At 34.3% G+C, this 26,051-nt stretch overlaps 2 protein-coding genes and 1 pseudogene across 2 annotated transcripts; 1 reads left to right on the top strand and 2 right to left on the bottom strand.

Annotated features, from left to right (window-relative positions):
- Nucleotides 1-1,991: 1,991 nt before the first annotated feature.
- LOC129902766 (probable leucine-rich repeat receptor-like protein kinase At1g68400) lies at nt 1,992-5,491 on the bottom strand. Its single transcript, XM_055978153.1, has 3 exons — nt 4,740-5,491; nt 3,548-4,210; nt 1,992-2,925 (listed from the first exon to the last, which is right to left on the bottom strand). The coding sequence occupies exons 1-3, from the start codon at nt 5,398-5,400 to the stop codon at nt 2,342-2,344; spliced, it is 1,908 nt and encodes a 635-aa protein (XP_055834128.1). The 5' UTR covers nt 5,401-5,491; the 3' UTR covers nt 1,992-2,341.
- A 2,854-nt stretch (nt 5,492-8,345) lies between these two features.
- Nucleotides 8,346-9,319, bottom strand: LOC129903976 (NDR1/HIN1-like protein 6). Its single transcript, XM_055979509.1, has one exon. The coding sequence runs from the start codon at nt 9,196-9,198 to the stop codon at nt 8,398-8,400; it is 801 nt and encodes a 266-aa protein (XP_055835484.1). The 5' UTR covers nt 9,199-9,319; the 3' UTR covers nt 8,346-8,397.
- A 3,143-nt stretch (nt 9,320-12,462) lies between these two features.
- LOC129903794 (dynamin-related protein 4C-like) lies at nt 12,463-25,466 on the top strand (annotated as a pseudogene).
- The last annotated feature ends 585 nt before the right edge of the window (nt 25,467-26,051 follow it).

Below are 26,051 nucleotides of genomic sequence, written 5' to 3'. Positions count from 1 at the left end.
TTTTTATTGACTCTTTCGAACCTAAAAAAGTCCAAGAAAAACCCACCATGATAGTCAAGTTTATATTTGAGAGCAATGCTACTTTTCCTATCAAATAGGCCATCGCCAGTAAGTCATTGGGGACCCTTTGGGCACATCATTGACACCTTTTGGCTAAAAACAACATGGCTCCTCATATGAAGCAACAGCAAGACAACAGTTGTGCAAAGAACTGAGAAAAACTTGACATTGTGACCCTTGTCTTTCTTGTGTGGAACTAGAGTCGGATCTAAGATTTTAAATTAGTAGTATTCGGTATCAGTACTTGGTCACATTGCCCGTTTCAAGCCTAAGTGAAGGAGGAGGCACTACACCAAAAATGATCTTTAGCGACAATTAATTAACGACCATTAAAAATGTCTTTTTAGAGGCAATTAACACTCTTTGTAAATGTCGCTAAAGCCTATAGCGACATAGGATCTAATGACAATTAACTAATGCCGATAAAGATTTTAGCACTCTTTGTTAATGTGCATATTTATTGCGGCTAAAAGTTATTTTTGTTGTAGTGAGGGTTGATTACAATTAAGTTACTTGCGCGTATTATGATCTCAAGCCTGAGTGAAGGAGGAGGATTGGTTACAATTAGGTTGACAATTAACGTAAAACTAATCAAATTTCGGATAGCGAGAATTCATATAGTTGAAGGCAGGGGTGTAAATAGGAGGGTTAACTGAATTTGGTTGGATCAAGACGAGCTGAGTCAATAAATAGATAGGTCTTAATCCGCTTAAACATTATTTACACCGAGAAGAATTATGTTATTTCTATGTAAAAATAATTTTAAAAAATGTTATTCTATGTTATAATTTCTTTGTTTCTTTTCTTATAATTTATTTAATTACGTAACAATTTTTTTTAATTTATGACTATACATTACATATCGAATATTTACACACAAAAAGCTTTTTAAAAACTATATCAATTTGGACTACACAACCAAATCAACCTTACTTTGAAATAGATTGAATTAGGCGAATCAAAATGGACAGACTTATGTTTGACTCCCCCAAATTTAAATCGATGGAACGAGTCATATTTTCATGGACTGATTGTGTCACCCTTGGCAATGAATGTGCCAACATGTGCATCAAAGGTGTACATTAGAAGAATTTATGTCAAGACAATTGTTCCTCTATAGAGGCCTCTAAATTTTCCTCAAGTCATTATCATGGGCCTTAAACTGCAACTGGCATAGCAAAATAGGTCCATTGTACATTTCTTTCTTATCTTTAATGATCCAGACTGGCTGAAAATGAAAAGTTGATAGTAAATTCATCATGTGTAGAATACTAGAATATATGTATTAATTAATTTTAGGGAAAATTAATTAAATACACAACTTATTTTATCATATTCTCTAAAAAAAATTATCATTTGAAAAAATTACAAAAATTCTTACTCTCTCCTATTCTCTGATACATCAGTGTACATGATGTATCGATCGGATACATCACTTTACGTGATGTATCGTTCGAAAATTCGAATACATCACTTTACACGATGTATCGATCGGATACATCACTTATGTGATGTATCGGGATGTCGGGTCGAATACATCACTTTACGTGATGTATCAGGACATACGTGATGTATCCAAAAGTGACCAAAAAAAAGGGATTTTGGGTAAATTTTAAAAGAATAGGGATAAAGTGTAATTGGGAAAAATGACTATGGGTTATAGGTAAAATTTACTTAATTTTATTTGTATGGTGCAAATGCTAATTATATATTGATGTTATTTCATAGTTTTCCCTCACTTTTTCCCCTGGCCACTTGAAAATACTAGGCAAAGTCGTGTGGCGTAGTTACGTAGATTGAAGCGTGATTAGTTGAATATCCTTTGTTGAAAAATTGGCCAATAATTTTTGCTCAAATAATATATTTGTATTTAGAAATTCATAAAATATGTGGTACGACTTTAAAAGTGTGGTACCCAAACAATGCATTTATTTTTGGAAAAAAATGAGAAGGAATTCTAGACCCAGAGGAAAACAATCATGTGATCCAATTATTATTTTGTACATTCTCTTTAGCAAATACAATTGTAAGAAATAGACAGTACAAGAAAGAAAACCAGAATTGAAAAGAAAAAAAAAAGTAAAGAATGATATAGTAATTTTACCAAATTATTTCTAGGTTAAAATTGAAAACAAAAAAAAAATCATCATAACTAATTGACTTCCAAGATTCAAATTCAAGTAGTAGTAAAGAACTCTATTCTCCTCTTTCGATAGCCGATAAATTTCTGAGAACCAGTAAACGTAAGATTCGAAATTCGATGGATAATGAATCCGTCCCTCTAACTGTTCTCTTTTTTCGCGATATCTTCAATCATTTTCTCCACTACAATCATCTTTGGTCTATCTTTTGGAGATGAAACCAAACAAGCCATAGCCACTTTTAAAAGTGCAACCATTTCATCTTCCCTTTCTTTATACCTTGCAAGTTCAAAATCAAACACATCCCACGTCCATTCTTTGTTCACAACCCTTTGTACCCATTTTGCCAAACTTGTTTCCCCTTCACTTGTTGCAATTTTCCCTGTCAAAATCTCTAGTAAAACCACTCCAAAGCTATAAACATCACTCTTTTGAGAAAATTTTCTTGGATTTTGGTTTGTGTTTACATTGTTTTGTGTTGATAATTCTGGTGCTTTGTATCCATTGTTTGATGAAATTGGCATTTGTAAGAGCAAGTGGAGGCATATATCAGAGATACAAGCATTGCCATAGTGATCAATTAGTATGTTTGATGATGTGAAATTCCCATGGCATATCTTGGTTTTGTTGTAGCTATGCAAAAAACTAAGCCCTTTAGCTGCTCCTAATGCATATTTTAATCTTGTTGTCCAATCCAATGGTGTTCTTCCCGGTCCACGATTACCTACGAATTTTTTACATTATCAGATCACCTAAAAGAAAACTACAAGCAACTGATTTAATTTAAATAATTGTAATAACTTGTTATTTGAAAAATAAGGCAGACAACTTACTAAAACATGTTAAATTACATTGATAGCATCAAAGTTAAATATTTTTTAATAATGTATATAAGTTGATTTGTAATTCAATTATTCAAGTACATTTCAATCTCTTATGAATGGGATCAACTATATAAACTCTTAATAACCCTTCCATTTTATTCCTAATTAATAGCTTGTTTGATCAAGCTTTTGGGAAGTTAAAAATGTTTTAAAAAATGTTTAATTTAGAGAGTTGAGGTGTTTCGCCAAACTTTTAGGAAAAACATAAGTGTTTTTCAGTAGTAACAGGAGCTAAAAAAAAGCATGTTTGCCCTAGAAGCACTTTTTGGAAGCTTGATCAAACACAAATTGCTGGTCTAATATTGCAAAAGTGTTTTTCAAAGCACAAACTAACAAAAAAACATCTCTTAAAATAACCAGATTTTGAAAGTTTGACTGAACAAACTATAAATTTTGCGTTGATTTTGAGAAATTATAGTAATTTGAACTTTGGAATTGAACAAGTAAAGATAAAGAAATTACCATGTAAGAGATTGAGTAGGCTTCCATTTGGGAGAAAATCATAGACAAGAAGCAATTCCTCTTTTGAAGAATAATAAGCTCTAAGTGACACAACATTTGTATGTCTCAAATTACCAATCAATCTCAAAATTCCATCAACATCTTTAATTTTCTTCAACTTTTCAATAACTCTTTTAACCACAACAACATCTCCATTATCCAAAATAGCCACTTTGTAACTTGTTCCAACACTCCCTTTTCCCAACATTTCAGCTGAGGCCTTCAACAAATCATCAACTTTATTGAAACCTTTGCATCCTTCAAAACAAACCATTGTTGAAAATTGATCACTTGTTCTTTTTATACCATATTCAAATGAATGGTACAGACTTGAACTACTCGTGTCCTGATTATACTTCGTCTTTGTCTTCCTCATTCTATTAATTTCGTTTTCTTGATTCTTTTTTCTGTAATAACAACACCACGTAATTATCAAAACCGTCATCATAACGCCAATTGCATCAAGTGTGACTATCAAAAGGAACATATTTTCACTCAAATTTTTCTTCCTTTGATTAAGAAAGTTGAATTGTGAATTAGGAGTACTCATCACTGTTGGATTACTATCCACTGTTTCACTCGGGCAAATTGTTCGTAATGGATATCCACAAAGGCGAACATTTCCTATAAGAAAAATACATTAGCGTAAAATTCATAAATAACCACTTTTCAGTTCCTGTAATTGATAAAAGAGCAACTCATGTCATGAAGCTTCGAATTCCATTATTGAAATTTGAGTTGTGGAACTCGAAACTTCGTGACAATGTTTATTTTTCAAAGACAAAGATCGAAAAATGGCTAGTAGACAATAGACATTATTTCTTCATAGGATCAATCTTGTAATTGAGAAAATAGCTATTGTCACGACGGTATCAAATTTTATAAGTGAAACTCCATGACAATAACTTAGGGGTCGTTTAGTTGGGAACAAATTATTTCAGGATAAGTAATCCCTAAGGCATAAATGATGGGTGGGATAAATAATTTCGAAACTGTCTAATTCTGCATTTTATCTCTGGAACTATTATACCTTATATCTCACACCAAACGACTCTAAAATGACCGTGGACAAAGGTTAATTCTCAATTACATGAACTTTATCCATTTTGACACGTTCAAATTTGATCCAACTCGCTCATTTGCTACCTTTTACCTGTAAAAGCTGCCACTGGAAATTTCGACAACCAATTTGGGATTTTCCCTGAAAAGTTATTTCCAGAAACATTGAAGTCCTTAACTGAAGCAACAACTTTTGTTTCATCAGCACCAAGTGATCCGCTAAGAGAATTAAACTCGAGACGCAAAGTGATCAAATGCGGCAACTGATTCAACTCCTTCACCGGAATCTCACCGGAAAACTCATTAAACGACAAATCAAGTCGCCTGAGTCGCTTCAAATGGTAAATTCCCGGTGGAAATTCACCGGAAAACTTATTGTGAGAGAGGTAAACATGTTTGAGATTAGGCCAAAAATCGAAATTCGGAATCGAACTGAGAGAATTGTGGTGTAAACTTAAATGACGAATTTGTGTAAGCTGAATCAATGGATGAATTGATCCGGTGAGATTTACGCGATTGAGCACAATTTTAACTACTCTGTGAGTAATTGGATGACATTTTACACCCATCCATGAAGAACAGGGGACATTTTTAGACCATGAAGTGAGAAAATTCGATGTATCGGCTTGGGATTTGAAGTCTAAAAGAGCTGATAAATCGTCGGAATGAGATACGGTGAAGAACACAGAGATGAAGAGAGAGAAATAGAGAATTTTAGAGAGAGAAAAAAACTGACTTGGAAACAGAGCTGCCATTTTTTGAATGCTCTGTTTTCGCTCTGTTTTTTTTTTCTCTTTGGAGAAGAAGAATGTAAAATAGTTGTATTATGATGTTGACATGACCGTTACCTCTTTGATTATTATTTTTTTATCATTTTGTATTACGAGTATTCATCATAAATTGATAAGTTTTATGTTGGCCGTTGGCCTAATGCAATTCTCTTTTAGTATTCGGACATTATGACAGCAATGTGAACAACTTCATACGGGTGAAGTCGACTTGAACTTATATGCGAGTGAGACATTAATAGCCTATTTGTCCGAGCTTCTATGAAGTGAAAACTACTTATTTTTTTAATTTAAAGAATGCTTATTCTAGAGAGTCGTGGACTTGATCAAGATTTTTTTAAAAAATGAGTGTTTTTGAGTAATAGCAGAAGCTGAAAAACATAAATTTTTCTCGAAATACTTTTGGAATCTTGGCCAAAAACCACTCTTATATTACCACACGTTATTTTTAAATTGATTAGCTAAACACAAATTATTAATCGCCAAAAGTATTTTTTCGGAAACACTTCTAACAAAAAGTAATAGTAAGTAGATTTTGAGAATTTGGTCAAACTAAATATAAATTACACTTTTGGTGTAAATTTTCTCCTCCTTTTTTTTGGAACAAATTTAAGTCCTTATTTTAGAAATTTCTAAAGGAGTGTATTTATGATGTTACATCATACTTGAAAAGTATTGAGTAACAAACCAAAACTAGATTATCTTAAAAGTAATCTTATTGGTGAAGTATTAAAAAGAAAAATATGAAAGCTATATATATAGAAAGAAAAAGCAAAAAGGAAGGGAAATAGAGTAAAAATGAGAAAGTGGCATTAGGTGTTTTTTTTTTGGTTCTTAATCTTTGCTGTGAAGTGATGACTTGTGTTATTATTAAGGGTTTGGTGGATTAATTAATGAAAAGCAGTAAATAATTTATTTTTACTATTTTTTATTTACCAAATAATGGAAATTACAATACCATTCAATTATTTGTGGATAATAAACAGAGATAAATCCATGATTTAAAATTTATGATTCTTAAAATGATTTTAAGTTAAATATTTATAAATATATAATGAATTTCTTAATATATATGTACAATATCTTTTAAAAGTTATTGAATTCATACGTACCTGTAAAGAACCCTCTGTGATGATACATATCACTTTGTTTTGGCATTTTAAGGCTATGTTACCATTGCATTTAGCCCATTGGGTTAATTCATCATTGGCATTATATTCATAAGATTTAAAGCAAATGTAGTGTTTTGTGTGGTAATGTATACTCATTACTATAATAACAATTAACTAATGAGAAACAACCGCGTAAATATGTTACAAAGGCATATACAATTTTTAATTAGTGTTTAACTGGTAAAGTTGTTGTCATGTGATCAGGAGGTCATGGGTTCAAGTTTTGGAAACAAGCTCTGGCAGAAATGCAAGGTAAGGCTGCGTACAATAGACCCTTGTAGTCAGACCCTTCCCCGGATCCCGCGCATAACGGGAGCTTTAGTGCATCGGGCTGCCCTTTTATTTTCGCATTATTTAAATCTACTGCTAGATAAATACCTTTGGTGGTCGACCTCTTGATAGTACGATAGTAGTATCTATTTGTGTAGATATAGTAGTAGGAGCAGGGTCGATCGAATCGTCTGCAGGTATATAAATTGCTTGAATAGAGAAATGAAGGAAATGTTTTGAATATAACTCTATCAAACTTGTATTATACAAAACATAATGTGGTGGGAGAAAGTGTGTTAAACTTCTTACCTAATTGCAACCCTCGCGCTTACTAGTTATACTTCTTTTTAATATATGCCTCGAACTCTCAACCTAATGGTATAGTGAGGACTTCATCAACTATTGTTAACACGAACGACTGATATTTGGTATCATTGGAGTCTGAGAAGGAGTTAAAAGTACGATTTGACGTTCGTATATGATTATTCACGAATGAATTGTAAAAGTTAACTGAAAGATTCAATTTCAAATTCGTAGAACCAATATTGTTGTTGTTTATTTAGTAGAACCAATATAGTTGGCATGGTCCTGGAGTTTGGACCTCTAGAAGTGAAATTCCATGATAGTATTCTCGAGTTTCACTTGTAGAAAAAGTTAAAACTCTGAGACAATAGCTATTTTTTCAATTACAATAGTTGAAGCGTCGCTATTGGTAACTTTTTTACTACTAAATTGAAGTGGGCCTTGACAACATGGGCCATTTAGGCTTAGCTCATTGGATTGGGCCTTTTGCTCTAGCTAAGGCCTAATAAATACTTTTGAAACCCACATCCACATGGATCATCAAAGACATGAGCCCACAAATATAATGACTTTAAGGATTGGATTAAGCATTTTACAACTTGAGTTTAACAAAACTAAATTGTTTCATCTTTGCAGGTTAAAATAATATCAAATTATTTTGAATTCAATTATCGTGATAGTATAGTAACACTCATTTCTGTCATTTAAATGAATATTATGTTGGATCTATTCAAACATCAATTGCTATCATATATAACTAATTCTTCTTATATACAACTTTTTACTTATTGATTTTGAATATATGCGTAGCACACGTACTCTAATACTAGTAACACAAATAAGTACAATAAAGAAATAAAATTGACATACTATTATATATTTCCAACCCCTCTGCTTCTCTACGATTCTTGATTTTCTTCAATAAAAAATAACTCAAAATTCTATTATGTTTGTTCTGCTGGAGGTTTACAAACAATCCCAGAAAAAATAAACGAAAATTATATAGAGGTAAAAAAATATATATGATTACATTTGACCAAAGAAAAAGCAAATATAGTAAACTCACAAATCAAATTGAGTTGAAACCAAGTAATAAAAAAAATGATAAGTATCCTTAATTAAGATATCGAGTTAGTCGACTTTAATAGAAACCTCAACGTGAAACTTTCTGACGTGAATATGAATTAGTCGAGTAAATCCGAAAAAAGTGAAGTTGTAACTAGAAAGTCCATCTCAAAATCTTGATTCTCAAATCAGCCTTACATTTAGCAGTTGTAATTGAAGCCAGACTTGGATTTTTCCCTTTAGGGATTGGTCCATTGATACCATCACATGTTACTCTAATCCTCACTTTGTTAGTTTTCAATTTGTTCATTTGCACAACAACTTTTGTATCCAACAAAATCCTCATTGGCATTCCACTGTTTCTCTTCATATCTGATTTCAAACTTGAAATATAATCCACATCAAGAACTTGTGACACAATTGACAAAGTTGAATGTATAATTGTAACATTATTTGGTGCACTAGTGAATCTTGGAAAATCCCCATTTGCTAGCTCAATTTGATTCGTCGATTCTGCTTTTAATGCAATTGGGTCATAAGTGTAAATGAGTTTCTTATTTTTGTTCTTGGTAGACAGAGTTACGTTGAATTTAGTGGCGAGTCTTGTAGTGTCATCGGGGGATGTGGTGAGATTGAACTGCGAGATTTTGAGAGAGGATATCGAAAATGAAGGGAGTTGAGGACGATAAAGTAAGTAAAAAATTGCACCGGCAATAGCTACAAGGACAAGAATGATGAAGATGACGAGAATAGTCCAACAACAACATCGACAAAAAAATCTACGACAATTGCAACTGCGGCCGTGACGTTTGTGTCGGTGGTTCGGTCGGTAAGGGATGCGGTTCGGGTTGTACGTATGGCTCTTAGGGTTGTTCGTTTGGTTTTTCGGTGTGGGGTTCATGGTGGTGGTGGTGGTAGGCTTTGTAGTGGTGGTGCCATTAGGCTTGATTTCCATATTGGTACAAGTGAAAAATATAATATTTTACGTCGATAACGATCAAAATTGAACCTTGCTAATTTCGTAACTTTGATATCATGAAGACAATCGAGAGAACAAATAGATGATGATGAAGAATATTTTTTGAAAGAGGCTTTTAACAATTGCTAAATGGATGTTGGTGGATAAATCATAAAACATGGTGAAGTGAAATGTCAATGTCTTAGTTCTTAGGTTTTTTTCTTGAATTTTTGTTCAAAGATTTTTTGGTGAGAGACGTGAACTCCATAACCACAAAAGGGGACATAAATATAATATAGACACCTCACCAATTAAATGAGAATATATCCTAGCTGGATTATATTTCAATTTTAGTTTTATTTAATGGAAAATACACCTCTAAAAAACATAATTTTTTTGACGGACTTCCTGTTAGAAATCCCTATGTTCATAAAAAAATCACTATTTTCTAGTAGAGTAATGTTCTTAGATCTAACTCTTTGTAAGAAAATTATATTCACTTTTTTTTTCTGTAATACTATTTCTTATTAGTCCATTTCGGAAAAGAAAAACACTTTTCTAGATTTGAAAATAGTTTAATTTTAAACTTCTCTCATTGATTGAACATATTTTTAATGACATGTTTTTATAGGCACAAAAATCTCGAGGTATATTTAAGACTATACGAGTTTTAAAATTTTCCTTTTAAAATTTGTGCTCAATTAAACAATGAAGCATCGATCAAATAATTCTTTCTTATACCAAACATATTAAAATTGAAATGTTTTTTACGAAATTCCTGACTTCACCATTAAATATTTGTAATTGAGCTTTTAACTTCTTTTGAAGTTCAAATTTTGTCATTATCTTCTTTATTATGGAATTAAATAAATTTTATTGCTACAAATTTCGATTTATCTATTAAAAAAACATTATTATTTTACTGAAAATACATGGAGTGTATATTTTGCAGTCTTTGCTACATATTTAAGTCCTTTTTTTTTCTTAGGTGATGTGCAGATTATGAAGAGGTGCAACCCACGTTTCATGAGATCTAAGTTTGAGGTTGACATGTTTGGAGGTATAATAGAAATATATTATGTCTTTTGATAAAGAACGTTTTATCTTTGACGTGAAATTTTCTGATGCAAATTTAATTTAGTCGGACTTTAAAAGGATCAACAATAATAAATATGTCGCAATATCAAATAATATTTAAATCAATTATATGAATTATTACTAAAAAATCACAATTATTATTGATCCTCCAAAAATTTACTACTTTTGAAGGATCCGACACGGACCCGATAACATTTTTAAAGAGTTCGGACGTAAACAAACCTAAATTCTCAACACAAATACTCAAGTATTAAATGATCATTAATAGCCAAATTACAATGCCACACATCAACTGTTGAATTACAATAACACTAATATAACAAGTAACCACGGATGAATATAAGAATGGGGATGAGAAGCTTAGACTCTAGAAAAAAGATAAGAGGAAAATACATTTTCTTCACAATATGCTTAATCCTTTCTTTCAAACCCGTCGTCCCCTTTTAATCAATTGTTAATTGGGCCTGCATTCCAAATAAAACGCTCCAACATGTTACTCGGCCCAATAATTTCTACAAAATCAGTCTTATTCACCACTTCTAACCCATATATCCGTACAAAGTTATCTTAGTTCACAATTTTTGAGAGTTAATTTGACTAATTTTTCAAAGCTGAATTAGATTATATTAACTTGATATTTTCAAGTAAAAAATTGGATATTCAAAAATTATACGAAAAGTACTATAAGTTGTAACTTTTTCATATCAATATGATAAAAAAAATATATCTTAAAATGTTAGTCAAAGTTCATATCATTTTTTACTCTCGAAAAGGAAATTATGACAACTAAAAAGGAATAGAGGAATGTGTGGTGTTTATTGCAATAAGCTTTCAAGTAAAGTGATCATTTGGTTATTGTGAGCTCACAGTCAGAGAATAACTGAAGGAATTTAAGAAGTTTTGATGAAATTCTAATAGAAAAGGAAAGTCATGGTACTGTGCCAACTATTGGAATGCCAAACGGAAATAAGAACATCAATTATCCTTCTTCCTCCGTTCAATTTTACTTGTTATATTTAGACTTGGTACGTCCACTAAAAAAAATTTGACACAACTATTTTACCACACTATCCTTATTAAGTGATGTTTAATATTAGGTCTTCGAAAATAATAATGAAAATAAGTAATTAATCTAAGGGCAACAATAACAACGTACCAGTGAAATCTCACAAGTGAGGTTAGGGAGGGTAGAATGTTACAAGCCTTACCACTACACCTATGAGGATAGAGAGATTATTTCTGAAAGACTCTCGGCTCAAGTACAACAAAGCCCAGTAAAAGAAGAAGAAGACAGTGAAGCAATCATAGCAACTAATAAGGAAAGAATTGCAGAGCCTACAAGAAAGTAACAATAGCAACAACACAATAATGTGATGATCGAAACACAATAAACAACATATGATGATAGATATCAAAAGTTAATGTTAAGGGTAAAACATGAAAAAAATAATTGTATTTTCTTTATATGTTGTTAGTGTGAGCATTTTAACATTTTATTAAATTGTAATTTTAGCAATTGTCCATTGATGACATTTAATGTCATCTTTATTATTCTTTCTTTAGTGCATAAAAATGTCTTTCATTATCATCTTTATTTAGTGCAAGACTAAATCATTCCATTATGTATTTTTAATCTAATTATCACTAATAAGTGGTACACAAAATCATATTATTATGTATTTTTAATCTAATTATCACTAATAAGTGGTGCACTAAATCATAATGGTACACTAAATGATGATGATGATGGCATTCTATTATTTTTTCATCTTTGTATGATTTTCTCTCCTATATATAGAGAGGTCTTCTTTATTTTGAAAGAAAAGATAAGAGAAGAAAAAATTGAGAGAGTTAAGTTTATATAAAAAAAAAGAGTTCTTATTAGTTGAAGAGAGGTATTCTTTGTGAAGAGCTTTAAACTCAACTCTTGTTCAGAGTTTGTTGAGTTACATTTTTGTGATAAGGCTGTTGTATCCTAGAGGGGACAAGTCAAGAGGACTACTGCTGGACCAGTGAAATGATTTACTGCAGTGGGCTTGAATCTCTTTAAAGAAAGCGAGATATCCGCGCCTCAGCCAAGAAGTGAAGTTAATTTCTTCATTTTATTTTTCAATTGTAATTTATAATCTTGTAATTTCACCAACAATTTTAAGGAGATTCAATATGGCTACAATTGAAAAATCCACGGATATCAAGATGGGAGATCTAAACAAACCATTTCGGTTTAATGGTAATCATTTCAAGAGATGGAAGGGTAAAGTACTTTTCTACTTAAGTCTTCTCAATGTTTCATATGTGTTAACTCAAAAAAATCCTAATAAAGTTGACATCCTCTCCATGGATAACGATGAACTAATTTCTCATGAAGAGAAAGTGGAAAGGTACAATAATGATTCCTACAAGTGTCGGTATTATATTCTTAATTGTCTATCTGATAATTTTTATGATTATTATGATAGAACTTACTCTAGTGCAAAGAAAATATGGAAAGCATTGCAGAGTAAATATGATACCGAAGAAGCTGGAGTGAAAAAATATGCTGCTAGTCGATTTTTTCGTTTTGAAATGGTGGATGATAAATCAGTGATAGACCAAGCTCAAGATTTTATAATGATCGTTGGAGAGCTCAGGTCCGAGGAAGTCAAAATCGGAGACAACCTTATTGTTTGTGGCATAATAAACAAACTTCCACCTTCATGGAAGGAGTTTCAAAAAACTATGCGCCACAAACAAAAGGAAACCTCTCTTGAGACTTTGATCATGAAAATCCACATGGAAGAGGAGGCAAGGGGCCAAGATGCACTTTTACAAAATGAAGAGAGTAACATCACAACGAAGGTAAATCTAGTTACTTCAAAATATGTTACTCCTGAATCTAACAAAAATACCTCTTTGAAGCCTAAGAAGAAAAAGTTCAAGAAAAATAATGGTAGACTTTCCAAGAAAAATAATGGTGAAAATAGCCAAACACAAAATCAACAAGTTTATGATAAAGGACCGTGCTTTGTCTGTGGCAAGAGTGGGCATATTGCTCGATTTTGCAGATACCGGAAACGTGGTCCTATACCTCAGGCAAATGTTACCGAAGAACCTTTTGTGACAATGATTACAGACATAAACATGGTTGAGAATGTTGATGGATGGTGGGCTGATTCTGGTGCAAACCGTCATGTCTGTTATGACAAAAATTGGTTTAAAAATATACTCCTTTTGGAGAGCCCAAAACTATCATGCTCGGTGATTCTCATACTACTCAAGTGCTTGGAACGGGAGATGTTGAATTGTGTTTTACCTCTGGAAGGATATTAACTTTGAAAGATGTACTTTATACTCCTTCCATGAGAAAAAACTTGATGTCTAGTTTTCTTCTTAATAAAGCAGGCTTTAAACAAATTATTGAATCTGATCAATATATAATTGTGAAAAAAGGTATTTTTGTGGGAAAAGGGTATGCTTGTGATGGGATGTTTAAACTGAATGTTGAAATGAATAAAATTTCTACTTCTGTTTACATGCTTTCTTCTACTAATTTTTGGCATACTCGTTTGTGTCATATTAATGATCGTTATGTTGGAATCATGAGTAATTTAGGATTAATCCCAGTGATTAAAAAAAATTTTGAAAAGTGTGAAGCTTGTAGTAAAGCAAAAATCACTAAAAGGCCTCATTTTAAAGTTGAAAGAAAAATTGATTTATTAGAATTAGTTCACACTGATATTTGTGAACTTGGAGGAATTTTAACTCGTGGAGGAAATAGATATTTTATCACTTTCATTGATGATTTTTCTAAGTTTACATATGTTTACTTAATGAAAAATAAAAGTGATGCTTTTGAAAATTTTAATTTTTTTCTCCATGAGGTTGAAAATCAGTTTGGAAAGAAAATAAGAAGAATTAGAAGTGATAGATGCCGTGAATATGAGTCAAATGAGTTTAATTCTTTTGTTAGATCATTGAGAATAATTCATGAAACTACTCCTCTTTATTCTCCTTCATCTAATGGTGTAGCGAAAAGGAAAAATAGAACTTTGGTTGAATTGACTAATGTCATGCTTATTGAGTCAAATGCACCTTTGAATTTTTGGGGTGAAGCTATTTTGACTGCGTGTTATGTGTTAAATCGAGTGCCTCATAAAAAGACTAAACTAACACCTTTTGAGTTGTGGAAAGGTCATAAGCTAAATTTGGGATATCTAAGAGTTTGGGGTTGTCTATCCTTTGTGAGGCTAATGGATCCCAAAGTTACAAAATTGGGTAAGAAAGGTACTTCTTGTGCTTTTCTTGGTTATGCTTCAAATAGTACAGCCTATAGATTTTTTAATCTTGAAGATAATATTGTAATAGAATCAGGTGATGCTATTTTTCATGAAAATAAATTTCCTTTTGATTCTAAAAATAGTGGGGGTCAAAGAATTGAACAAAATATTTTATCACTACCTAGTTCTTCTTCTTCCATTTTAAAAAATAAAAAAATTGATGATTTTGATTTAAGAAGAAGTAAAAGAGCTAGAGTAGAAAAAGATTTTGGGCCTGATTTTTATGTTTTTAATGTTGGAGATGACCCTTTCACTTTACAAGAAGCTTTATCTTCGTATGATTTTATTTTTTGGAAAGAGGCTGTAAATGATGAAATGGAATCACTAATTTCTAATAAAACTTGGAAGTTAGTTGATTTACCACCAGGTTGTAAAACAATTGGTTGCAAATGGGTCTTACGAAAAAAGTTAAAACCGGATGGATCAATCGATAAATATAAAGCTAGACTAGTTGCTAAAGGGTTTAAGCAACTAGAAGGCCTAGAGTTTTTTGATACTTTTTCTCCGGTTACAAGAATTACATTCATTAGACTTTTAATTGCTATGGCTGCAATTTTTGATTTGCATATTCATCAAATGGATGTAAAAACTACTTTTTTAAATGGAGAACTTAATGAAGAAATTTATATGGAACAACCTGAAGGTTTTGTTGAAGCAGGCAAAGAAAGCAAAGTATGTAAACTTACTAAATCCCTACATGGCTTGAAACAGGCACCAAAGCAATGACATGAAAAGTTTGATTCCTGCATGATTGAAAATGATTTTAAAACAAATGAGTGTGATAAGTGCATATATCATAAGTCTTGGAATAATACACATGTTATTATTTGCCTATATGTTGATGATTTATTGATCTTTGACTCGAATATGAATGTTATTAATGATACTAAGAACATTCTTAGAAGTCATTTTGATATGAAAGATCTTGGTGAGGCAAATTTTATTCTGAGAATAAAAATTACTAGAACATGTGATGGAATTTTCCTTGACCAGTCACATTATGTTGAAAAAATTTTAAAAAAATATATAACTTTCTTGATTGCAAGCATGTTTTAACTCCTTTTGATTCAAGTGTACACTTGTTTCCTGTTCAAAGTGAAAATGATGTGATAAATCAAAAGGAATATGCTAGCGTAATTGGAAGTTTGAGATATGTAACTGATTGCACTAGGCCTGATATTGCATATGCAGTAGGAGTACTTAGCAGGTTTACTAGCAAGCCAGGTAATGAACATTGGCATGCTATAACAAGAGTTATGAGATATTTAATTGGAACAAAAACTTGTGGTTTGTTCTATAAAAAATATCCTGTTGTACTTGAAGGCTTTTCTGATGCAGATTGGAACACTCTAGCAGGTGATTCCTGTTCTACCACTGGTTACATTTTACATTGGGTGGTGGTGCTGTTTGTTGGAAATCAAAAAAACAAACTATAATTGCTAACTTTACCATGGAGGCTGAACTAATTGCTTTAGATTCAGCTAGTGAGGAAGTGGATTGGTTAAGAGATTTATTATTTCAAATACCTTATTTTGAAAAATCAATTCCTCCAATTTTAATTCATTGTGATAGCACTACAACAATTGGTAGAGTTCAAAATCGTTATTACAACGATAAATCCAGACCTATAAGGAGGAAACACAATAATGTAAGATCGTATTTGACAAGTGGTACCATTAATGTTGATTATGTCAAATCTTGTGAAAATCTTGCAGATCCTCTCACTAAAGCCTTAACAAGAGAAAAGGTCTGGAGCACATCGAGGGGGGTGGGATTGAAGCCTATAAATCTATGAGTCATATATGAGGAAACCCAACCTGGAAACTAGAGATCCTATAATCATATAATGACTTGTTGTGAAAAAATGCACTATTTTTTATTCCCTCCCTATGATGTGAGTGCATTGTTTCCTGTAGTGAATTGTGGAGGCTGAGTTTAAGAAACTCTTAATGAAAATATGTAGCCCGTATGGGTGGAGTGTTAAATTTACAGGAGCACTCTCGACAGATTTCACCTATGTGAGTATAGAAGTAGGCCGCTTCCTATGAGAATTAGGCTTATTCTCAAAAGCACTCATAAAACCGGGATAGCACAAGGCCGTAATGTGCTGGCTTATAAAGCTCGTGACAATACCTTGATTACTATGTGTGAGCAGTAATATTTTATGTCCCTTAATCAGTCATAGTTCAAGTCTGAGACCACTACGACTCTGGAGTAAAAGTTATTGTTTCACTAAGTGGAGGTTCAATGCAGAGCACACCTTCATTATGTATAGTAATATTCCTTCAGCTGATAAACTCTCTTATAGAATATTAAAATGAGTGGGGGATTGTTAGTGTGAGTATTTTAATATTTTATTAAATTGCAATTTTAGCAATTGTCTATTGATGACATTTAATGTCATCTTTATTATTCTTTCTTTAGTGCATAAAAATGTCTTTCATTATCATCTTTATTTAGTGCAAGACTAAATCATTCCATTATGTATTTTTAATCTAATTATCACTAATAAGTGGTACACAAAATCATATTATTATGTATTTTTAATCTAATTATCACTAATAAGTGGTGCACTAAATCATAATGGTACACTAAATGATGATAATGATGGCATTCTATTATTTTTTCATCTTTGTATGATTTTCTCTCCTATAAATAGAGAGGTCTTCTTTGTTTTGAAAGGGAAGATAAGAGAAGAAAAAATTGAGAGAGTTAAGTTTATATAAAAAAGAGAGTTCTTATTAGTTGAAGGGAGGTATTCTTTGTGAAGAGCTTTAAACTCAACTCTTGTCCAGAGTTTGTTGAGTTACATTTTTGTGATAAGGCTGTTGTATCCTAGAGGGGACAAGTCAAGAGGACTACTGCTGGACCAGTGAAATGATTTACTGCAGTGGGCTTGAATCTCTTTAAAGAAAGCGAGATATCCGCGCCTCAGCCAAGAAGTGAAGTTAATTTCTTCATTTTATTTTTCAATTGTAATTTATAATCTTGTAATTTCACCAACAAATGTTAATACTGATATGTAAAAATTAAAATCTATTTTATGAATAGTAGACAAATAAAAATGAACAAAGGGACTACTTGAGTACTTCAGAAGTAGTTCAAGCGTTTTTGTGATGCATTAATTGTCTTGGAAAATCAACAGCCATTCTTGATTGATGATTGTTAATGCTCATAAAATGAATAATGATCAAATAAAATGTATAAATAGCCATATCTTGAATTCATATGGTCATCAAGAATTTGATTAAACAGCTAGTAGACTTTACAAATTACATATTGCTGAGAAGCTACAATACATTTATCATCATGAATGGCTCTTCTTCTTCCTCTTCTAGTGAATGTGCACTACAAGTTGTTGATCAAAAACATCCTGCAGTGATAGAACCACACGGCTCTAATGTTCATGCACCCATTGTTTCATCCTTCAATGATAGAATTCGACCACTCCTCGACTGTGTAGACAAGCTTCGACACCTTAACATAATGCAAGAAGGCATTCAGTTGCCTACCATTGTGGTGGTTGGCGATCAATCTTCTGGAAAGTCTAGTGTGCTTGAATCACTTGCTGGAATCAGTCTTCCTAGAGGACAAGGCATTTGCACTAGAGTGCCTCTCATTATGAGGCTCCAAAATCACAATGAGACAGAGTTACACTTGGAGTATAATGGAAAGTTAGTCCCAACCGATGAAGTTCATGTTGCGAAGGCTATTGTTCTTGCAACTGATGAGATTGCTGGACATGGTAAGGGAATATCCAACATCCCTTTATCACTCATAGTGAAAAAGAATGGTGTTCCTGATTTGACTATGGTGGATTTGCCTGGAATAACTAGAGTTCCTGTTCATGGACAACCAGAAGATATCTTTGAACAAATTTCAGATATTATTATGAAATATATAACACCTGAAGAAAGCATAATTTTGAATGTTTTATCAGCCACCGTTGATTTCCCTACGTGTGAGTCCATTCGGATGTCCCAGAAGGTGGACAAAACCGGAGAGAGGACTATAGCGGTTGTGACAAAGGTTGATAAAGCTCCTGAAGGGCTGCTTGAAAAAGTTTCATCAAATGATGTGAATATAGGACTTGGCTATGTTTGTGTTAAGAATAGAACTGGGAATAAGTCTTATGATGAAGCACGTGGTGAAGAGGCAAGGCTTTTCGAAACTCATGCACTATTATCCAAGATCGATAAGTCAATGGTTAGTGTTCCTGTTCTGGCAAATAAGTTGGTGCATATTCAAGCAAACATCATTTCCAAATGCTTGCCAGATATTGTGAGGAAGATTAACGACAAACTCGCTGTCAATGCTGCTACTCTCAATGAGTTGCCACAGCATATGAGTTCTGTTGCAGATGCTTGGGCTACATTCATGCATATTATGAGTTCGGCTAAGGAGTCTCTAAAGAAAATTTTCCTCAGAGGGGAGCTTGATGAGTACTCGATAGATCATGAAATGCACTGCACTGCTAGATTGGTTGAGATGTGTTGGAGAACTACAGCAGCACGAAGAGAAGAAGAAGACAGCAAAGGAGAAAGAAGAAAGAAGACGAGCACAAAACAAAAAGAAAAAATGAGAAAGAAGAAGCTGAAGAGGTTCCAGACTCTTCCACTTCTCTGATGATATCCACGTGGATATCATCTTGTCCACACAACACAACAAATATTAGATAATATATTAGAATATGATTATGCCCATATAAGTTATGGGCAAATAAAATAAAGCAATGACAAGTTAGACAAAATTAACCCATTTCTCTTTGTCTCTGTTACAATTGCTTGGAAAAATCTGTGTATAAGTAAATGTACATTTTGATGAATAAACACACAGAAAATTCCCTTTTCTTCAGTTTCTTATCTTCTAAATTTCTACATGGTATCAGAGCATCTCTAAGCTCCATCCAAATCTGTGTCAAAACATCAAAGCCATCCTTAAAATCCCAGAATGCCTGAAACAACTGAAATTAAATCAGACAGTGGTGAAAGAGGAGTCATGTATGAAAACAATCATCCCTATTACTTAAGCAATTCTGATTCACCTGGAATGACTCTAGTCAATAGTGTTTTTGATGGAAGAGGATACCCAGGTTAGAAAAGATCTATCCTCCTATCTCTATCAGCCAAGAGAAAACTTGGTTTTATCAATGGAACTTGCAAGATTCCAGATCAGAATTCTGCAGACTTTGAGCAATGGAATTGTGTCAATGACATGATCATATGTTGGATATCAAATGCATTATCTAAGGATATTGCAGACAGTGTAATGAGTTCCAAAACTGCAAAAGCACTTTGGGACAGCCTAGAGCAGAGATTTGGCAAATCAAATGGTGTCAAACTCTACCATCTGCAAAAGGAATTAACAGGTTCAGTACAAGGCAATAACGACATTGCAGGATACTTCACCAAAGTTAAGAGACTATGGGATGAATTAGATGGGATGAATGCGATTGCCTGCTGCTCATGTGAATGTACCTGTGATGGGAAAGCAAAGTTAACCAAGTCACTGGAAGATCAAAGATTGATTCAATTTCTGATGGGACTGAATGATATATATACTCAGGCAAGGGGAAATATACTTATGATGAATCCATTACCTGGAATAGATGTTGCATATTCCTTACTTTTGCAGGATGAGAACCAAAGGGAAGTATATGCAAACATAAATGTCACTTCTGATTCTGGATCATTTATGGCAGTAGGACAAGCAAACCAGCCAAACAACAAGTTGATTACTGAGTTTGCAGCATTCATGGCTAATGGACAAGGAAGGTATGCACAGAGGATCAAATATCAACCAATGAGAGGAACAAACACATATCAGAAGTATGCTAACCAGAACCCAAGATCTGACAAGCCACAAAACAAGTTTAAGGGTAAGAAAAAATATGATCCAAACCTGTCATGCACTTACTGTGGGAAAACAGGACATCTGCATGATGATTGCTACAGACTGCATGGGTTCCCTGCAGATTTTGAGTTCACCAACTCCAGGAACTATCAGCCTCAGATTAAAGCAAATGCAAGTCCTGTTCACTGTCCAGTTTCAAGTCTAAATCAGCAGAAAGATGAAGACATGGGCAGGACAGATTTTGAAATCAAAAATGGAGATCTTGAAGAACAGTATAGCAAACAACAGATTGCAGAGATGATGCAAATGTACAAGCAAAGCAAATTGACAAAAACAGGAATGAATGCAAATGCAGTAGCTGGTACCATTCTTAAATACTCAAATTCCATATTCACTAACCTTAAACAGAATTCCTGGATAATTGATTCAGGAGCTTCAGAACACATGTGTTTTGATCCCAATTCCTTTTTGTTTCTAAAACCTCTCCCTATGCCTTTGAGCATTAACTTACCTAATTCTTTCAAGGTAAGTGTGACCCATGTAGGCAGCATCTCTATTCTGCCAGGTCATGTCATAACTGATGTGTTACTTGTGCCAGATTTTAAGTACAACTTACTGTCAATTCACAAGTTTTGTATCCAGTTTCAATATGATGTCCTATTCACTGCTAATGGATGTTTCTTGCAGGACCTTTCAGTGAAGAGTCCTCAAGTTTTTGGTGAAGTTAGAGAGGGTCTCTATCTATTGGATTCTAATAGTGACAAGTCTAGAAATGTTTTCAATTCAAATGATGTATTTTCAATCCCAAAAGGAAGAAATCCCACCTCAGTTTCAGAATTTGATTCAGTTTATGTTAATGCTGCACCTAATGTAAAGCTCTGGCATATGAGGTTGGGACACCTCTCATTTTCAGCAATGAAACATTTAAGCTTTCTCTCTAATGAATCCAACTCTAATTTTATTTGTGACATTTGTCCTAGAGCTAAGCAAACTAGACAACCTTTTCCTACCAGCAGCATCAAATCCAAACACATTTTTGATCTTATTCATATAGATACTTGGGGACCATACAAATGTCATACTTACAATGGTTTCAGGTTCTTTCTCACCATAGTAGATGATTTCAGTAGAGGGACATGGACATTTTTACTGAGTACTAAGAGTAATGCTTTTCCTGTACTGAAAAGTTTTCTCTCTATGGTGGAAAGACAGTTCAATGTCAAGGTTAAGATGATCAGGTCTGATAATGCTTTGGAATTAGGGAAAGGCACACAAGAATCAGCATTTCTTGCTTCTCAGGGGATTTTGCATCAACTGTCTTGTGTAGCTACACCTCAACAAAATGGAACTGTTGAGAGAAAACATAGACACCTATTAGAGATTGCAAGAGGGCTGATGTTTCAATCCAAATTACCTATGTGCTACTGGGGAGAATCCATCTTGACTGCTACTCATATCATTAATAGACTGCCATCTAGTGTTCTCAAGGGACAAACACCTTATGAAATATTACTTAGACAGAAACCAACCTATGATCATTTGAAGAATTTTGGGTGTCTGTGTTATGCTTCCACCTTGGCACAGGGAAGAAACAAGTTTGATGAAAAGGCTACTGCTTGTATTTTACTAGGATATCCTTTACAACAAAAAGGATATAAACTGTTGTCTCTTGATAAGAAGAAAGTATTTGTATCTAGGGATGTGAGATTCCATGAATCACATTTTCCTTTCAATTCATCTGAGAACTCACACACACCTATTTTTTTCAACTCCCCCTCTTCCTCAGATCATAATTCTGACCTGTCACTCCACAATCACTCAGACCCACCTGTAAATGGTTGTTCCTACCCAGTCACACCCTCAGAATCTCAACATAATGCCTCTGGATACAGTCCACATTCTGAATCTACATTTCCCAATCTGTCACTAAGTCCCTCCCAGCAAACCCCCACTGCACAACCTATATTACCACAACTTGAACATGTCTATCCAAGCTCTACTACATCAGATGCTTCTCCTCCTGCCCCTATAACAGCTCTACCAAGAAGGTCTAGTAGAATATCTCATGAGCCTGAGTATCTCAGAGACTACATTTGCAATACTGTGATACTCACTGATCTATGGAAAACTTGCTTTGATCACTCTCCTAAGCCTAACAGCTATGCTTTCTCTTCCCTATCCCCCCACAATCAACAACTAGTTCACTCCCTTTCTAATCTTACTGAACCTAGTTGCTATAGCCAGGCCTCCCAACATCCAGCATGGAGAGAGGCCATGAACTCAGAAATTCAGGCTTTGGAAACCAATCGAACCTGGGATGTTGTCTTATTGCCTAAAGGAAAGAGAGCTTTACCTTGCAAATGGGTATACAAAATAAAACATCTTTCAAATGGTAGCATTGAACGATTAAAGGCCAGACTAGTCGTAAGGGGGGATATACAAAGAGAAGGTATAGACTATGGAGAAACCTTTTCCCCTGTTGTGAAAATTACCACCATCCGCTGCCTCCTTACCATAGCAGCTAAGAAGCACTGGTCTGTTTCACAATTGGATGTCAACAATGCCTTCTTGCATGGTGACCTCCAAGAAGAAGTTTTTATGAAGTTTCCCGCAGGCCTGACATCTCCTAGCCCTAATCATGTTTGTCTCCTGAAGAAGTCCTTATATGGTTTAAAGCAAGCTTCCCGGCAATGGTATGCTCGGCTTGCAGGAGCCTTAGCTTTCAAAGGATATTCCTCCTCTTTAAACGATTACTCTCTCTTTTTTAAACACAATAGCACACTTATTTCCATCTTAGCAGTCTATGTCGACGACATACTACTCACAGGAAATGATTTGCATGAAATTGAGAATCTCAAATGCTTCCTCAATACAGAGTTCAGAGTTAAGAACCTGGGAGAAATTCACCATTTTCTTGGCATGGAAATTTTGCGAGAAGATCATGGATTTATTGTGAATCAACGCAAATTTACCCTGGACCTACTTCATGACTTCGATGTTTCTCATCTGGCTACAGTTACTTCTCCACTGGATCCTTCCTTCAAGATTAGAGCCGATGACAGTCCCCGCCTGGAAAATCCCACTCTTTATCGTCACTTGATAGGGAAATTGAATTATTTAACCAACACTCGCCTAGATCTATCCTTTGCTGTACTTGCTCTGAGTCAACACATGCAACGACCCTGTTTGTCACATTTCTCGGCTGCTTTACGCGTTTTACGCTACTTGAGCTCCGATCCAGGTCAAGGTATACTGCTATCTTCCAATCCCTCTTTTTCTTTGCTAGCATTTTGCGATGCAGACTGGGCATCTTGTAAAGATTCTCGCAGATCGGTTAATGGTTTTTTCATTACCCTCGGAGGAGCTCCCATCTCTTGGAAATCGAAGAAACAAGTATCGATCTCCTTGTCCTCCGCAGAAGCTGAATATCGATCCATGCGTCGTGTTGTTGCTGAACTTACTTGGTTGGTTCGTCTCCTTGAGGACCTTTCTGCTCCTATTTCGCTCCCAATTCCGCTCCACTCTGATAGTCAAGCTGCCATACATATAGCTCAGAATCCAGTCTTCCACGAACGCACAAAACATGTTGAATTGGACTGTCATTTTGTGCGCCAACAATTTCAGTCCGGCCTGATTACTCTTTCCTTTGTTCCCTCTGAGGATCAACTTGCCGATCTATTCACCAAGCCCCTCTCTGGGATTTCTCACCGTGCGATTTTACACAAGTTGGGGGTCATGAATCTCCCCTCCAACTTGAGGGGGGATGTTGGAGAACTACAGCAGCACGAAGAGAAGAAGAAGACAGCAAAGGAGAAAGAAGAAAGAAGACGAGCACAAAACAAAAAGAAAAAATGAGAAAGAAGAAGCTGAAGAAGTAAGAAGAAGCTGAAGAGGTTCCAGACTCTTCCACTTCTCTGATGATATCCACGTGGATATCATCTTGTCCACACAACACAACAAATATTAGATAATATATTAGAATATGATTATGCCCATATAAGTTATGGGCAAATAAAATAAAGCAATGACAAGTTAGACAAAATTAACCCATTTCTCTTTGTCTCTTTTACAATTGCTTGGAAAAATCTGTGTATAAGTAAATGTACATTTTGATGAATAAACACACAGAAAATTCCCTTTTCTTCAGTTTCTTATCTTCTAAATTTCTACAAGATGCTCAACCAGTACTCTGCTGAGCTACATTCCAAGAACCTTGAAAAAAAAGCAAACTTCTTGATGGATGAGATCACGTCTTTGAAGTAAGCAAATGGGATTGGATTACCAAATTTCCTCCCTCGTGCTGTTTTCCTTACTGTTTTACAGCAAAAGGTCAGTGGGATTTCTGCAATTCCTGAGGAGTTTATGGAGAAATTGTGGATCTATGTAGAGAGAGTTTTCATCAAAGTTTTTATGCATCATTCCTGTAACTATCCACAGCTTCAGTATTTCATTGGGAGGGGAGTTCAAAATTTAATTGCCAAGAGGAAGGATGATTCGATTAATTGGGTCCGAGAAATCGTTGAGATGGAAAGGCTGACGGACTATACTTGTAATCCTGAGTATGTTGCAACTTGTAGTAGGCTCATGGCTCAGCTAACACCATTTATGGTTATTATGAATGATGCTAACAGGCGCTCGATAATATACCTCGAGGGAATTGGAGAAGTTGATGTTGGCAATTTGAGAAAGCATAAGGATGTTGTGCAGCAAGCTTTTGAATTGAAGATGAGGATGACCGCATACTGGAAAATCGTGTTGATGAGATTGGTTGATCATGTGGCTCTGTATATAATGTTTAGTCTTCAAAAGATGGTTAACCGAGAGATTGAGGGGGAGATTGTTAATGATCTTATGGCATCTCATGGTGGTGGCATTGAGATAATGCTGGAGGAATCACCTTCTGTTTCAGAGAAACGCCTTAGGCTGAAAAAGAGTGTGAAGCTGCTTAAGGAGTCGAAAGAGGTTGTGGCGAAAATCATGGACAGGATTCTGTATTGAGTGTTTGGTTCTTTGGGACTTATTTCTCTTCTTTTATCATCTTTAGTTATCTACCTAGTATTCTGTATTGAGTTTTCAGCATGGTTGTTCTCTTCTGGCATCTTATCTACCTGGTACTATGTTATAGTTCTGCAGATGATTAGTATTAATGTTGAAAATGAATGCCTTTCAGTTAATGAATTTGATTCTGCGTTGGTTTCCTACTCTCCGATGTCTATTTCTGCTCCTAGTTCATTTGCATATCATTTTCTTTGGCTATGTTATTTGGTTTGAAACTATTACACCAATAACCGGTGTCTGTTTCTGGTGTATGCTACCCTCTGTGCTTGATGTCTGATGAACACTGGTAGTTACTAAAAAAGGGCAGCCCGGTGCACTTAAGCTCCCGCTATGCGCAGGGTCCGGGGAAGGGCCCGACCACAAGGGTCTGTTGTATGCAGCCTTACCTTGCATTTCTGCCAGAGGCTGTTTCCAAGGCTTGAACTTGTGACCTCCTGGTCACATGGCAGGAACTTTACCAGTTACTATGACATTTAAATTTATACCTTCAATATGTGCTACTCTTCACTTGCCTTTATGTACCTG

The sequence above is a fragment of the Solanum dulcamara genome, chromosome 9, assembly GCF_947179165.1.
Source record: "Solanum dulcamara chromosome 9, daSolDulc1.2, whole genome shotgun sequence".
In the NCBI taxonomy this organism is placed as follows: Eukaryota; Viridiplantae; Streptophyta; class Magnoliopsida; order Solanales; family Solanaceae; genus Solanum; species Solanum dulcamara.
Note: the sequence above shows the minus strand (reverse complement) of the source record. Positions and strands in the feature narration are given on the sequence as shown.